Source organism: Xiphophorus couchianus, chromosome 6 (genome assembly GCF_001444195.1).
Source record: "Xiphophorus couchianus chromosome 6, X_couchianus-1.0, whole genome shotgun sequence".
NCBI classification, from domain to species: Eukaryota; Metazoa; Chordata; class Actinopteri; order Cyprinodontiformes; family Poeciliidae; genus Xiphophorus; species Xiphophorus couchianus.
Window position 1 is genome coordinate 15,057,255 of NC_040233.1, and position 13,399 is coordinate 15,070,653.

General features: G+C 36.5%; 1 protein-coding gene across 7 annotated transcripts in view; it reads left to right on the forward strand.

Moving 5' to 3' along the window:
* Nucleotides 1-13,399, forward strand: part of kmt2cb (lysine (K)-specific methyltransferase 2Cb) — a 74,104-nt gene that overhangs the window by 5,213 nt on the left and 55,492 nt on the right. For all 7 annotated transcript variants that reach the window (XM_028019717.1, XM_028019719.1, XM_028019721.1 and 4 more), the window contains exons 2-3: nt 6,633-6,827; nt 13,050-13,138. In XM_028019717.1, coding sequence (XP_027875518.1) covers nt 6,634-6,827; nt 13,050-13,138 — 283 coding nt within the window. In that variant the 5' untranslated portion in view covers nt 6,633. The remainder of the gene's footprint in view (nt 1-6,632; nt 6,828-13,049; nt 13,139-13,399) is intronic.

A 13,399-nucleotide genomic window follows, 5' to 3' on the forward strand; every position in this document is an offset into this window, starting at 1 on the left:
CGGATAAATCTTTATTTGTATTAAGTAATTCAATTCTGTAAGTAAAATGTATGTATTTACTAAAACACAGTGATATGATAGTCCTATAAAGAGATACTGCCTCAAAACAGTATCTCTATTTTCACATGCCGTCCTCACCTTGAGGTGCCATCATTATTTTGTGGACCAGTCTCTCCTGTAGCAGACTTACCCTTACCTTTCCCCACCCAACATTATGCTACTTATGAAAAATAAATAATGCTAAATAAATAGCACTTTTACTTTAACTCGTCAGTTTCTGTGGCAAAATAAGAAATGTCCGGTGTGGACATGAGACTCCACCAGGCCTACTACATGGCAAAGTACACATGAATTCCAGTCGATTCCATTTTAGAGTCGTTTCTGTATATCTTATTATATTTGGGACATAAAGTAACTCTGCCTTAGCAGCAGTGTTACATTTATAATGTTAATGCTTTAGAAAATTTTATTTTAGGCCAAGTTTGGCTTTATTAATGTCAAAAGTAATATTAGTTTGGACTACAGCACAGATTGACAAGATGACATTGTCTGTTTTGTAAAATGAGTTGAATGTACCGTACTCAAAACCTAAATGTGTAGTTTAATTCCATGAATCATTGGCACCAAATTCTATCTTACAGTACTTTTACTGTAAGTACTGTAAGATAGCAGTACTAATGAGCAGTACATATGATCAGAGTATGATCCTGCATATTCAGTTATGGAATTAGTTTTACTTTAAATTTAATGTTAAGTAATCTAATTCTAACACGGTCCATATAGTTGCATTCTGATCCAGTTATCTACAGTGCAAATTTTTTTAACGTTTTTTTTTTTTTTTTTTTGGCTCAGCCGGCCTTTATTTGAGAGTGGTTAGACAGGAAAGGCTAATGGTAATGAGAGAGGGGGAAGACATGTGGCAAAGGTCATCAGGCCGAGACTCAAATCTTTGTCGTCTGTGTCGAGGACTAAGGCCTCCATATTTGGGTTGTACTTTACTCCTGTGCCTCCACAGCACCCCGATAGTGCAATTTGATCCTAATTATGTAATGGTAAAATTTAAAGTCAACTGATCACAAAGTGCCAATTTTGACTTTGGCAAAAGTCGAGATTAAAGTTAAAAATAAAGTGGCAAAGTTGCCTTTGGTCAGTATGTCCTTTAGCTGCCTGAACTTTCTTTTATATACTTCTGCTCTGGCTACTTTTGTTGACCTCTCTAAGACAAGAGGTCAACCAACATAATTTTGCCTCTTAAGCGTTTCACACATGATGCCAGGATGCGTCATACACTTGGCCTAATTTGAAAGGTGATTTCTGAAAATTGATATTCCTCAAAGTGTAATGTCCTTTTTTAAGAAAGCCATTGTGCGCATCACTGTAAACTTACAATTTAGATTATAGTAACAAACAAATGCAAACATAAGGTTAAAATATATGGGAGAATAATAGTGTATTAAAAAACCCCAACTTCATCAGAAAACTCAGAATTCTGACTTTAATCTCAGAATTCTGACTTTAATCTCAGAATTCTGACTTTCTGACTTTAATCTCAGAATTCTGACTTTAATCTCAGAATTCTGACTTTCTGACTTTAATCTCAGAATTCTGACTTTAAAGTCAGAATTCTTTTTTTTCTTCGGTGGCCCTAATCCTCTTCCGTACATATGGGACTTTGTAGCAAACTGGCTGAACAACTGGGCTCCAAACTTATCAACAGTCTCTTGTGAAACAGGTTAATGTCGACTAATGTAACATTGCATACTCCTGAAATGCACATTTTCATTTTAAATGTTCTTTAAATAGCTAAAATAAGTATTAAACATTCGAAGCTGCCCATTTTTTTTTCATGCTGAACAAAACTTTGTTGCATTACCAACCTTCAAGACATTAGCCTCATTCATATTTCAGAATAATAAAAAAAGTCAGCTGAAGACTGCATGCAGATGAACATACACTTATTATTTAAGCATGATTAAAATTAAGTAGGTTTAAGACATTTCTTCTGTTTGGTTGGTTGGTTTTTAAAGGTCATACAGGCCTGGCCATCATTGCTGCCTATGGGATGTTTAAAGACCTAGGACAAATTTGCTACAGGATAACTAATTGCATATCATGGACCTATATCTGAATGTCACTATATGAACAGCTCTGGTAATCATCACAAAAATCAAGTGAATTATTTTGAATAGTACATATTTCTGTAATACAGTATACATTTACTCAAAGTGTTTGAAATGCCAGTTTTTTAAACCTTACATGTTCTATAAATCATTTGAAAACTCACTATCTATGATATAAAGTACATTTCAAGGGAAAAGACAAAAATAAAAAGAACAACATGGGTAATGAAATATTTGTTGAACTGTTAAGTCCCAGACTTTCATTCTTCGAGTCTTGAGCTGTAAGTACCGTAGTAGTAAAATGTTTTTAGCCTAATCAAAAAAAAAAAAAAAAAAATCATCTCCTAGTATGGTTTTAGCTCGTATGCATTCTTTATTTAAAGGTTGCAAAGCATCAAAAATAATTGTATTGTACAGTAAAAGTTAGTAAAAATGTATACTGCATTACATAAATATTATGGCATTGTGAAAGCAGCCATCAAGAATTTAAAAAGTAGAGAAAATAATAGTGACATAAAGAGACATTCTAAAAACTCAAATGTGTCCTGCAGAAAAGCTATTTTTCTAGATTGGGAATTTTAGAGAAATTAAAAAGAAAGCACTAAAGGATTAGCAAGAACTTCTGACTATGTGGTTGATTGTGGTTGACAGCGCTTAGATCCGCCTCCTGGCTCTGATTGGTTGATTCCAGTTAGCACTGGGAGAAAGCAGAGAAGCTAGATTTTTCACAGATTTTCTATCTCATACCATACTACCACAAGGTCACATGGTGACGGTTTCCAAAATATGTAAAAGTTACATACTCCATCTTTAAGAGCATAAAGTTGATCCATTTCCCAAAAGGCTGTTTCTACTGCGCACATTGTCAGTTGAAGCACCAGAAACCTCTAACAAAACATTAATAACAAGCAGAAGGCCTGAGTATTAACCATCATGTGCAGTCTGCTGCCTCCTTTTCTACCACCTGCTATATGTGACACTTTATAATTAACAACTGGAATGTAAATTTAAGCAAGTACTGTTTTATTAACATTACATGATTGCAAATATGGTGAAATAAACAGTAATTGCATATGTCAAAGTATATGCTGAAGTACAGCAGCAGTTTTTTTTCTGTTCAAGTGCTGGTGTTAAACAAGAAGAAATGTATATTTGCACATTTAGATTTTTTTTTTTACCCCTCCAGGGGGTCTTTTGTGGGCTCTAGTGTCCCTTATATGATAGTAGGCTGACAGGAAACGGGGAAGGAGAGGGGGGAAGACATGTGGCAAATGTCGTCGGGTCCGGGAGTCGAACCCGCGACGGCCGCGTCGAGGACTCAAGGCCTCCAAATATGGGTCGCTCTAACCCCTACGCCACCACGGCATGCCCCCACATTTAGATTTTATAACTTTGTTTCTACTTTGTGCAAATGGATCTGTCTTACACTTCTGCAGGTTTGCCTCCAAAATACATTTTTACAGAAATCTGTTCAGTACACTGACTGTAATAGATGGCTGTTGTTCCCTCAGTATATTACCCAGCCACACTAGTCGACACTCGATGCTTAGTAACAGAGAATTTGCTCGTCTTCCTGGGATGTAATTAAAACTTCTCTATACTGTTTTATCACACTTGTTTTTACGCCCTTGAATCCAACAATCTCCAACCATTGCGGTCCTCTTATGTGCCATCAATGAGGTGGAGAGCTACTTCTGTACTATCAAGATGGCGACAGAGCACCTGGGTGTAGGAGTGACGTATTGCGGGAACTATTCCAAATGGTGTGGCACAAAAACACTGAACATCACTGGAAGTGCACCAAACCCACAGTAAAATATTGTGGTAGCATGTCATCTTTTGGGATCACCTTTGTTTAGGTAGATCTTGATTATTTATATAAAGCAGAAGTTGAACATTGATTTTATTTTGCATCATCTTGCGGGCCAAACATGAACCAAATTCAACAGCGAAATTGCTTCATGAGAGGACATTTGAAGGTTTTAATTGCCTCGTTAAAATTCAGAAGTAAATCTGACCGGAGATCTGTGAGGTCACCTAAAGAGCTGCAGGCAAGAAATGTAAATAACTGTATAGATCAGAGAAACTAATTGCTTCAAGGGTCACCATAAATGTTCAAAATGTTGTCTAATCTGCATATGGATGTTTAAATTAGTGTAATTTTGTCTGCCTTTGGGAAGGGGTACTCCACATATACACTTTAATCTTAAAATTCAAGTATGTACACTCATTCACTTGATACATTTTACTATAAAAAGAAAAAAAAAGATGCACATCCTATGATTTAGCAGCTTATGGAATCAACTTTATGATCTTCACTTTCACATTCCTGTTGAAGTTTCTATTGTCAAGCCCATTTGTCTTGACAGTGTTGCCTCAGTTCATTGAGTTTGTTTATTCATAGCCTCCTGGACATCCAGTCACAGCATTCCTGTCTGGTTTAGTCCTGGACTTTGACTGGACCACTGCAACACCTTGGTTATTTTCTTTTTTCACTCCTATTGTTGTAGATTTGACGCTATTTTTAGAGTCAGAATCTTGTTGCGTGACCCTTTTTAGGCAAGGTTATGTTGTTGAACAGATAATTGTCACTGAGGTGTAGAATACATGCAGGAACTGGTTCATCGTTCTTTGGTTTTAGGAATAAATACATTTCCAACAACTGGGAAAAGTCCCTTCATGTTCTGATGTTCTTAAAACTACTACCTTTTAATTAATAAGCCCGCAGAATGTTTTTTTGTTTGTGTGTTTTATAGCCAATGTTTGTTACATTTCATAGTTGAATTAAAACAAAGTTTGCATGCATTAGTTTTAATATGTAATAGCTCTTGGATATTAAACCAGAAATGACTAGACCAGATTCCTCAGAAAACAATAAATTGTTATACAGCAAACTAGGAGGTATAATTAATTTATCCAAGTAAAAAAAAAATCTGAGATTAAAATCTATTAAATATATTAGCAAGACCTCGTATATTGAGGAATCAACGCTGAAACTTAAACAATATACTAAAAGTCTAATTGTTGCAGCTTGTTCTCTGTGGTGAAGCTTTTATATTTTGTTTTTTTTACTACTGCTGTCTAGCTTTATGTGTATAGGTTTTCAGATGTTTTAATGTAGATAAATATTTATTAAGTCAAAAAGCGCGACATACTGAAAGCGAAGAGTGGTTTTGGACAACGGAGAAGATCATTGGGACTCCACTCCCTGCCATACAGAACATTGCACACAGACGTTGTTTAGCCAGAGCTCACCAGATCCTCTCCGATTCCACCCACCCTCTCCTTGGTTTGTTCATCTAGTTGGCATCTGGCAGGAGTTTCCGCAGCATCCGCTGTAGAACAGGCAGACTCAGAAATAGGTACCTCCCATTGGCCATCATATTGCTCAACACCAATAATTCCCCTGACTAAGACGGTCTGACAAAGCTACGTTATACATATTTAGCAATGCATTGTTTGTATGTATTTATAGGCACACCTGTGATTTTTCTGGTTTTTTTTCTCAAGGGTCACCATAAATGACCCTTGAGACCCATTTCGTTGCCAATTTCACTATTGTCTTTCTGCAACAACAATAAAATAAGTCTGTCTCTGACATCTGTTTAAAAATAATTTTATCTATAGTTTTTTCACAGAATCAAAAAGGTAAAACAGAACTGCTATTAGGTTTGCCATTCACCCTTCTTGTTATCTACCTTTAGTTTTACACTCACTCACAGCCTGAAGGAACCACAAACGTGTCTCAACATGCATCATGCTGTTTTTTCTAAAAACCTTCATACACCTGTGCTTACTGTGACTTTTATTTTCACAAGAATTGAAAAAAGTTTGGTTCCTCCAACTGTAAGAACATCCACCCCAAATATTGTTGTTACTGTGAGCCTGAATTACTTCTGTAATTTTCACTTGTCAGGCCAGGGATCTGTTGGAGCTGATGAAGCCTAAAATTGTCAGATTTTAGTTGCCAGCTGGTGCATCTCTAGTAAAATTATGTTGCAGTGGTGATGAAAACTGCCTAATTATGTTGACTTTTACACAATGTCTTTTAATGCCAATTATTTACACTCTACCATTATGCTTAAGTGCATCTACTTTAAGGCCTTAATTGCATGTTTGAGATTAGTGTAAAAGCATGAACCAAATCTAATGTTTTACGACAGTCATTAAAAAATATTCACAGTTTTTTGCATCCTCAAAGTAACATTAAAATTTGTGGTGGTGAAAAATTATACAGAGGTAATGCTTCCTGGTTCGTTGGCTTTTGGGGTATTGTGTGGTATGTATTTTCCACACAGTGGCAAAAACATTGCTTTGCTTTAGTATATTGAGGCTTGTATCTGTGTGAATAGATTTATTTTATCTTGTCTTGCTATTTTCTTACATACTATTTGAAATTCCAGTGATTTTCAAGTAGTATATTTAGACCTAGGTAGAATTAGGTCTAATTATATGGTATGTTAGCTTCCACTTTCCAATTTTTAAAACCAACTTTACTTCTTATTGTTTCAGAATGTCATCAGAGGATAAAACTGTGGAGACCTCTGACCAGGGACCCTCGCCGTCGTCCAGCAGCGTAGGGACCACGTCCACAGGAAGTCCTGCCAATGCAGACAAGCGACCACGTGGCAGGCCGCGCAAGGATGCTGCTGCGGCCGCCGTCCTACCACAACTACCACCCCTATCAACTGCTAAAAGCAAGAAAAAGTAGGTGTCTATTGTACTACCAGTGTTCAAAGAAGTAACTTTACGTTTAGATCCTCTTAAGAAATGGCTTTCTCATCAAAATGATGGAGCCGCTGTGTCAAATGGAAAAGGAGTTTAGCAGTAGTGTCAATATTTTGTTCAATTGGTGGTTAATTTTGGTTGCATGCCTGGAAGTCTCCCAATTAGTGTGGATAAAGTATTGTTGGAATAGATTCTAGTTCAGATTGACCTATGTTTTATCTATATGTAATTACTCTGATTTTTTCCCTTTCCTATGTCCTATTGGAAATAATAATAGAGGAAATTTTCTTCTGGACAATGTTTTCCATTAAGTCTTGGTTAACCTTTTTTGACAGATATGCAGCACTTCAAATTTCAGGCTTGATCTGACAATAAAGATATATCGTATTGCACTTATGGGTTGCATAAGTTTGTAATGGGATAAAATAGGTAGCTTTGGAAGAAGCTTTCAAAAATTCATACCGATCTTTGGCAGGTCAACACATTTTGACACACTCTGGATATGCTTGTGATATGAATTTTGAAAGCAAATATACTTTACTGCAGAAAATGTGAAGCTTTTTCTGTGATTTGATGATTTGCATGGCATCAAGAATGTGTAAATATGAGTTCATAAAACTTCATGTGAAAAGTTGTAGCTTCTTTATTTCCAGTAATTCCAGTTTAAATGATTTTCATGGGGTACTGGTAGGGTGTTATGTCTCAGTCTGACTATCATAGCGCACACTATGGACTAGGACTGCTCTGTAAAATGATGCCGTCTAGCTTCTTAACTCCTAAGTCTGTCCTCTCAATCAATCTTAATACCCTGTTCCCAATGGATTGCTTAATCTGTAAGCATGCAGATGATGTGTCAATGGCCCAGTGGAAAGACAACTTTAAACAGAGTTAAGTTGCTTGATCTTGATCATCTGAAAATAAATTGTCATTCAGCAAATATGTACTTGCTTCAGTTCCATTTGTAATGATCACCGTTGCTATCTTAGTTGGAGGCACATTCAGCTCAATGTTCACGTCTGTCCAACCTTCCATTGTCTAAACCTTGTGGTCATGTGGAGCATTAGATTTTGATCTTATCTCAAAGCCATTTTATCTGCAGTTAGGAAACTCACGTCACATTTTAAAATATACAATATGTAACAAGGAGGATGTTGGATATTGTTCTCATAAACCTGGTTGTTGGAAATTACTCGATTTGCCCACGCTTCATCTGCTGACCGGTCCATTTCAGAGCAGCATGATCCTGGTCTGGTTTTCCAGGCAGCACTGTGCTTGCTGGGACTACTTACCACAGCATTATTTTCACCTTTTTTTTTCTCTCCCTGTGGTGGGACTGTGGGGAGGGTGGGGGGGATTTGTGCACGATATAGGATTGAGCCCTAGTCCTGAGTGTTTTTCAGTGAAATAACTGGCAGTCTGAACACTGAAATCTGATGCTTCCAGTGTAGTTACATGTAATTACAGCTGAATGTTGTGTGGGAGACTATGTAAAAATATAAAAATATAACCACAGTTTACTACGTTATGGCATACTGTACTGTTTTTTTTTCTTTTATGTGGCAAAATTTGTATTGAGTTAATTTGCAATTAAAATCCATACAGATTACATCCGATAAAAACTAAGGAGGATTTGTGAGCGGTGTGCAAAATGGAAAAACACAGAGGCTATATTAAAACGATGGCAATTTAATCCATAAATATTTGGACATATATATACAATTATAGCATCAAATGTTAAGATCTAGAAGATCATGATTTTTCACTTTTCTTTTATGAACCTCTGACAAGTTGTTACTACAGCAGGGTCTAGTCGTTGTTTGTTTTTACCATGACTATATTGTGATTTTGAGTTCATTTATTTATTTTTTTAATACTCCTTTATTGCGCAAAGCCAATAGTGGTGTTATTTCTTGTTATGAAGCTAGATGTTTTTTTTATTTGGGGGTGAGGGGGCGATTGTCTTTTAAGGCCTGCTTACAATGGTGCACTGGTGGAGGGATTCAACATGGGGCTTATAACAGAATGACATTCCTTATAGAGTTGTAATAGTTGCACTTAAAAAAAAATTCATGAAGGAAAATGTATCTAGTTTTCTTTGAAGATGGACCTAAAATAATTATTTTTAAGAGCTAATGTGGCATCCTCAGTTTGTGAAATACAAAGCTATATAGACTTGTTCTCAGAAATTACAAGTGGAATCTAAATGTTTCTACTCAACAGCCAGTAAAATATGAAACAAGTTTTATAAAAGGCTCTGAGGCTTCTTGCTTTACATTTTGTTTTTGCCACCTTAGAAACATAAAGTCACAGTTATCAATAAGGTGGATATTTTTGTATATGGTCGGCAGAAGACAATAAAACAAATGTACACATATTTTCTCATTTGTAGCCTGTATAACTTACGTCATTTTAGCCTGCAATATTTCACTATCACAAAGGTTGACTCTGAGCACTCTTTAAATTACGCATGGCCTGATGTGCAAATTAAGTCTGATATTGATACCCAATATTAATACTGCTGGTGTGCTGATAACCAGTATTTATATTTGTTGTAATATTAACACTGGCATACAGTGGTGTGAAAAAGTATTTGCCGCCTTCTTGAATTTCTAAATTTATGCATGTCTGTCACATGCAGTACTTTGGATGAAATTGCCATGTATATTCTGTGACAAAAATTTGATTAACTTTTTAAAGGGGCAGTATTATATAAAATTGACCTTTTTGAGCTTTACATCATGTTATAATGTTATTCCCTCATCAGAAACATGGAGTGTTGCCTAGAATCTTTCATGCATGTTTGAGAAATCCTTTAATCTCTCGTGTCAGCCATTCAGCTTGGGGAAGACCTAGCAACACATTTGAGGATGAAGCGCCTCCTCCAAACTGCAGTTTCTAACCCAAACTTCTTGTCCTCTCTCACGACTCTCCCACTCAGCTCCTTCAGACTATCCAGCCGCAATTGGCAAACACCTGGTGGAACTGTGCATCTGCTAAGCTCATTAAGGAGCTACTGTTTATCTCAGTTAAACTCTGGTTTAAAAAGTTATTAAAGGGTTAATATAGGAGCACTGTTGTGATGACTTTCTGAAGGGCCTCTGTCTCTTTATTTATTTATTTGTTTTTTTTTAAGAGAGAGGCCCAATTTCAAGGTGTTAGTTGATGAAGTCAATTTTCTTAATTTTGTAACAACTGAAAGTAAAATAGGAAATTGATTGTGCTATGAAATGGTACTCTGGGCCTGGAAAATAAATATTATTTCCCCTCTAATATCTTTCACTGCCATAGAAATATGCTATAGAAATAAATTCGTCAATTTAAATTCAAAAATACTTTATTGGTCCAAAAAGAAAATTAAATGTTATAACTCATTTAATTAAAGAGTTATTGTAGATGGTGATGGTTGTGGGCAGGAAAGATGTTCTGTCTGTGTTACAATGAATTTTAAGATCCCTATATCAACATTAAAATGCTAAAATCTTGTTTACCGTAGTTGCCTATTAGTGGTTCTACAGTAAATGTTTGAAATAATTTTAACTAAATCTACAATAAAACTGGAAAGAAACTTTAATATACAAGAAAATTTTAATGAAATAAAGTTGACTGGTGTGTTTATGTTGGGGAAAGAATTGTGCTTTAAAGGTCACAGAAGGCTAAACGAGCCTCTCAACAGGGGCTAAATGACTTGTCTGTGTGTAATGTTTATTTAATTTTTTTCAGAACAATGGGAGTTTCAACCTCACCAAGATATTCATTTTCAGTGGTATGACTCAAGCTTTTTGGTAATTATGTTTTCAGACAAAGTTTCCTTGAGGCTCCTTCTGTCATTTTTGTGATTAAGGTTTGCTTCCCATGGAAGTCATTTAGAGGGAGGGGCTGATTTGGCGTATAGCCATTTGTGATTTTTCTCTCCAGTGGCACTGAAGATTACCCCACCACCTCCAGTCTTTTCTTTCTCTTAATTCTGCATATCTTCCTGAGCACATAAGAAACATTCCTTTCACTTGGACTGTTTTGGCTCTCCCCATATATCATGCTAACAGTGGATGATTTTTAGTGTTGTATTTATAATTGTCGCCTCAGTATTCTCACCTTTACCATAAATGGTGTTTCCAGAATTAGCTTGGCTGATTCTTTGGTGGTAGTTGCTGAGGGTATTTGTACTGTTTATTAAGAAGTGCGTTAGTGTGTTAAAATCTAATATGCAAACTGTAGTGCTGTATTGCTGACTAATATATACCTACCTATTCTTTTTTTTGTTTTTTTCACTTTTAATTACACTACGACCAGAGTAATATGTTATGTTACTTTCCTTGATCAACACAAAGTAGTGTACAGTTAGTAAATTAGTTTTGGAAAATTTTCATAAATAAATCTCTTTAAATGTGCTGTGTATTTTATTCACCCTCCTTTTAGTTGTCTACCTCTAAATAAATCTTAGGTCAAGTAATTGCCTTCAGAAGTGACCTGGTTCTTAAATATAGTCCACCCATGTGTAAACTAAGGGTGTATTCACACCAGCCCTGTTTAGTCCGCTTTAGTTAAACTCTAGTTTGTTTGCCTAGAAAATTCAGTTCATTTGGGTTCAGTTGAAGTGAACTCCGGCGCTGTTCGAGTTCATATGTGAAGAGACCGTTCCCAAAGCAGGAAGGTAACTATAGCGCAGGGCATTCTGGTCAAATCAAAACAAAACAAAGCCGTTTGTCTAGCGTTAGTGGGAGAAACGGTTCGTAGTCTTTTACAAAAGTGAAATCTTAGAAAATGATGGCACTCCAATTTTGTTTACATTTCGTGAGGAAGGACGTTGCTCTTATTCTCTTCTTCAGAGGTTTTTGTGTCATTTCCTTCAGAGATACACCGCTACCACAGGCGAGGAAGACAAACAGGTTTTGCAAAAGGTTACATTAGTTTGAAATGGTACTGTGTGAAAGCAAACAGCAATGTCTGAAAATGTATCAAATGTTGGAATTTTGGTCCCTAGTCGAACCTCCCCTTTATTGGGTATGAAACATCCTCAATCATAGCGTAGATGCGTCTGTTCTGCTAAGCCCCAGAGGATTGTTAGAGAATGTTATTGTGCCAACATCATCATGAAGACCATGGAACAGCAGACACCTCAGGGATATGAAGTTGTGGGAAAGTTTAAAACTTTGAACGTCTTACAGATCATTCCTCAATTCATCATCTCAAAGTGCAAAGTGTATGGGTTTTACTTTAAGCCTACCAAAATGTGGCTATTCCTATAAAAAGAACTTAATGGGGCCTCTTCAGAGGAGAAGCCACTTGTGGCTGAAATTATTGAACATGTTATTGAACATAAGTTCTATTGATATTGTTCAAGTGTCAATCACCATCAGTTACCAGAATAGTTCACTTTTACCTTATATTAATTAGTCAAGTTTGTTGTGAAGGAAGGCAAGTTAGTCAGGTTTTTGGGGCGACTAGTACAATGCAGCACTTTTTTGCTTTGAATTTGAAATGTAAGACCAGTGATCAGATGGATCAAGTGCCTTTATTGAAAGCCTGATTATTTACTGCCAAATGACTGAAATAGAACGGTTCTAAAACGGCACCTTGAGCAAAAGCCTTTGCAAAATGTATTTGATGACATTTTTGTTATCTCAACTAGAATTCAAAAAGTTTTTCTGTAGAAATACTTTTTTTGAAACACTTGTGACTTGCTTTATATCTGTTCATAAATAAGAACTGCATGAGTGTGTATTTTAATCACACTCATGCCCACACTCGTGCATTTTAATGTGTGTTTTAAACACACACACATTACTATCTTTTTGCCTACCCAGCTTTGTCGTATTTGTGGTTGTATCTTGGGTGCAGTGCATTATAAATTAATAGAATAATTCTGTTTATAACTAGCTGTGGATTATGCATAAAGGCATCTTTTGATTCTCACAAGTTTCCACTGTGCTGCTGGAAATATTTTATGTGGATACTTTCAGTGGTGGTTTGTGGTGTTTTCTATCTTGTTCATGTTGATGATAACTATTGCATCCCCTGTCACTACTCAGTCTCTGCCTTGCCCTGGGCTCTATTGCCTCCATTAAATCACCTTGGAAACTGTGGCTATATTTAACTAATTCATAACCACACCATCAGCTTCACTTCATTAGCCAGCCTTTGTTTTTCTTTTCTTTCCCCTTTTGATTTCCTCTGTTTGTTTGTGTCTCTTCCTTGCTGTAGGGGTCGCACCAGGGGAAGGGTTGTTGTGGATGAGGAGGACAGCATGGATGGTACAGAGATAACGGAGACCACAGACCCTCAGGATGCAGGTAAGACTTTGTAGTCCCCCTTCTTGATCTATTATGCACACATTGGTTTTAATAAGCTTCTACATCCAGGCAGCCCTTTGCCAAGAGTGCATCAAAAAGTGTGTCAGTAAAGGTAGCAGAGTCCCCTCACCAGTACTGTGGTGAGGGGTGAGAACTATGAGTGAGAGCTTTTTCTTAGCACCCCATGCTTCGTCTTTAGGGCTATAATTGAAAGGGTTTAAATGGAACTGCGATGCTGCTTTGGGTGTGCATTTTTTCTTC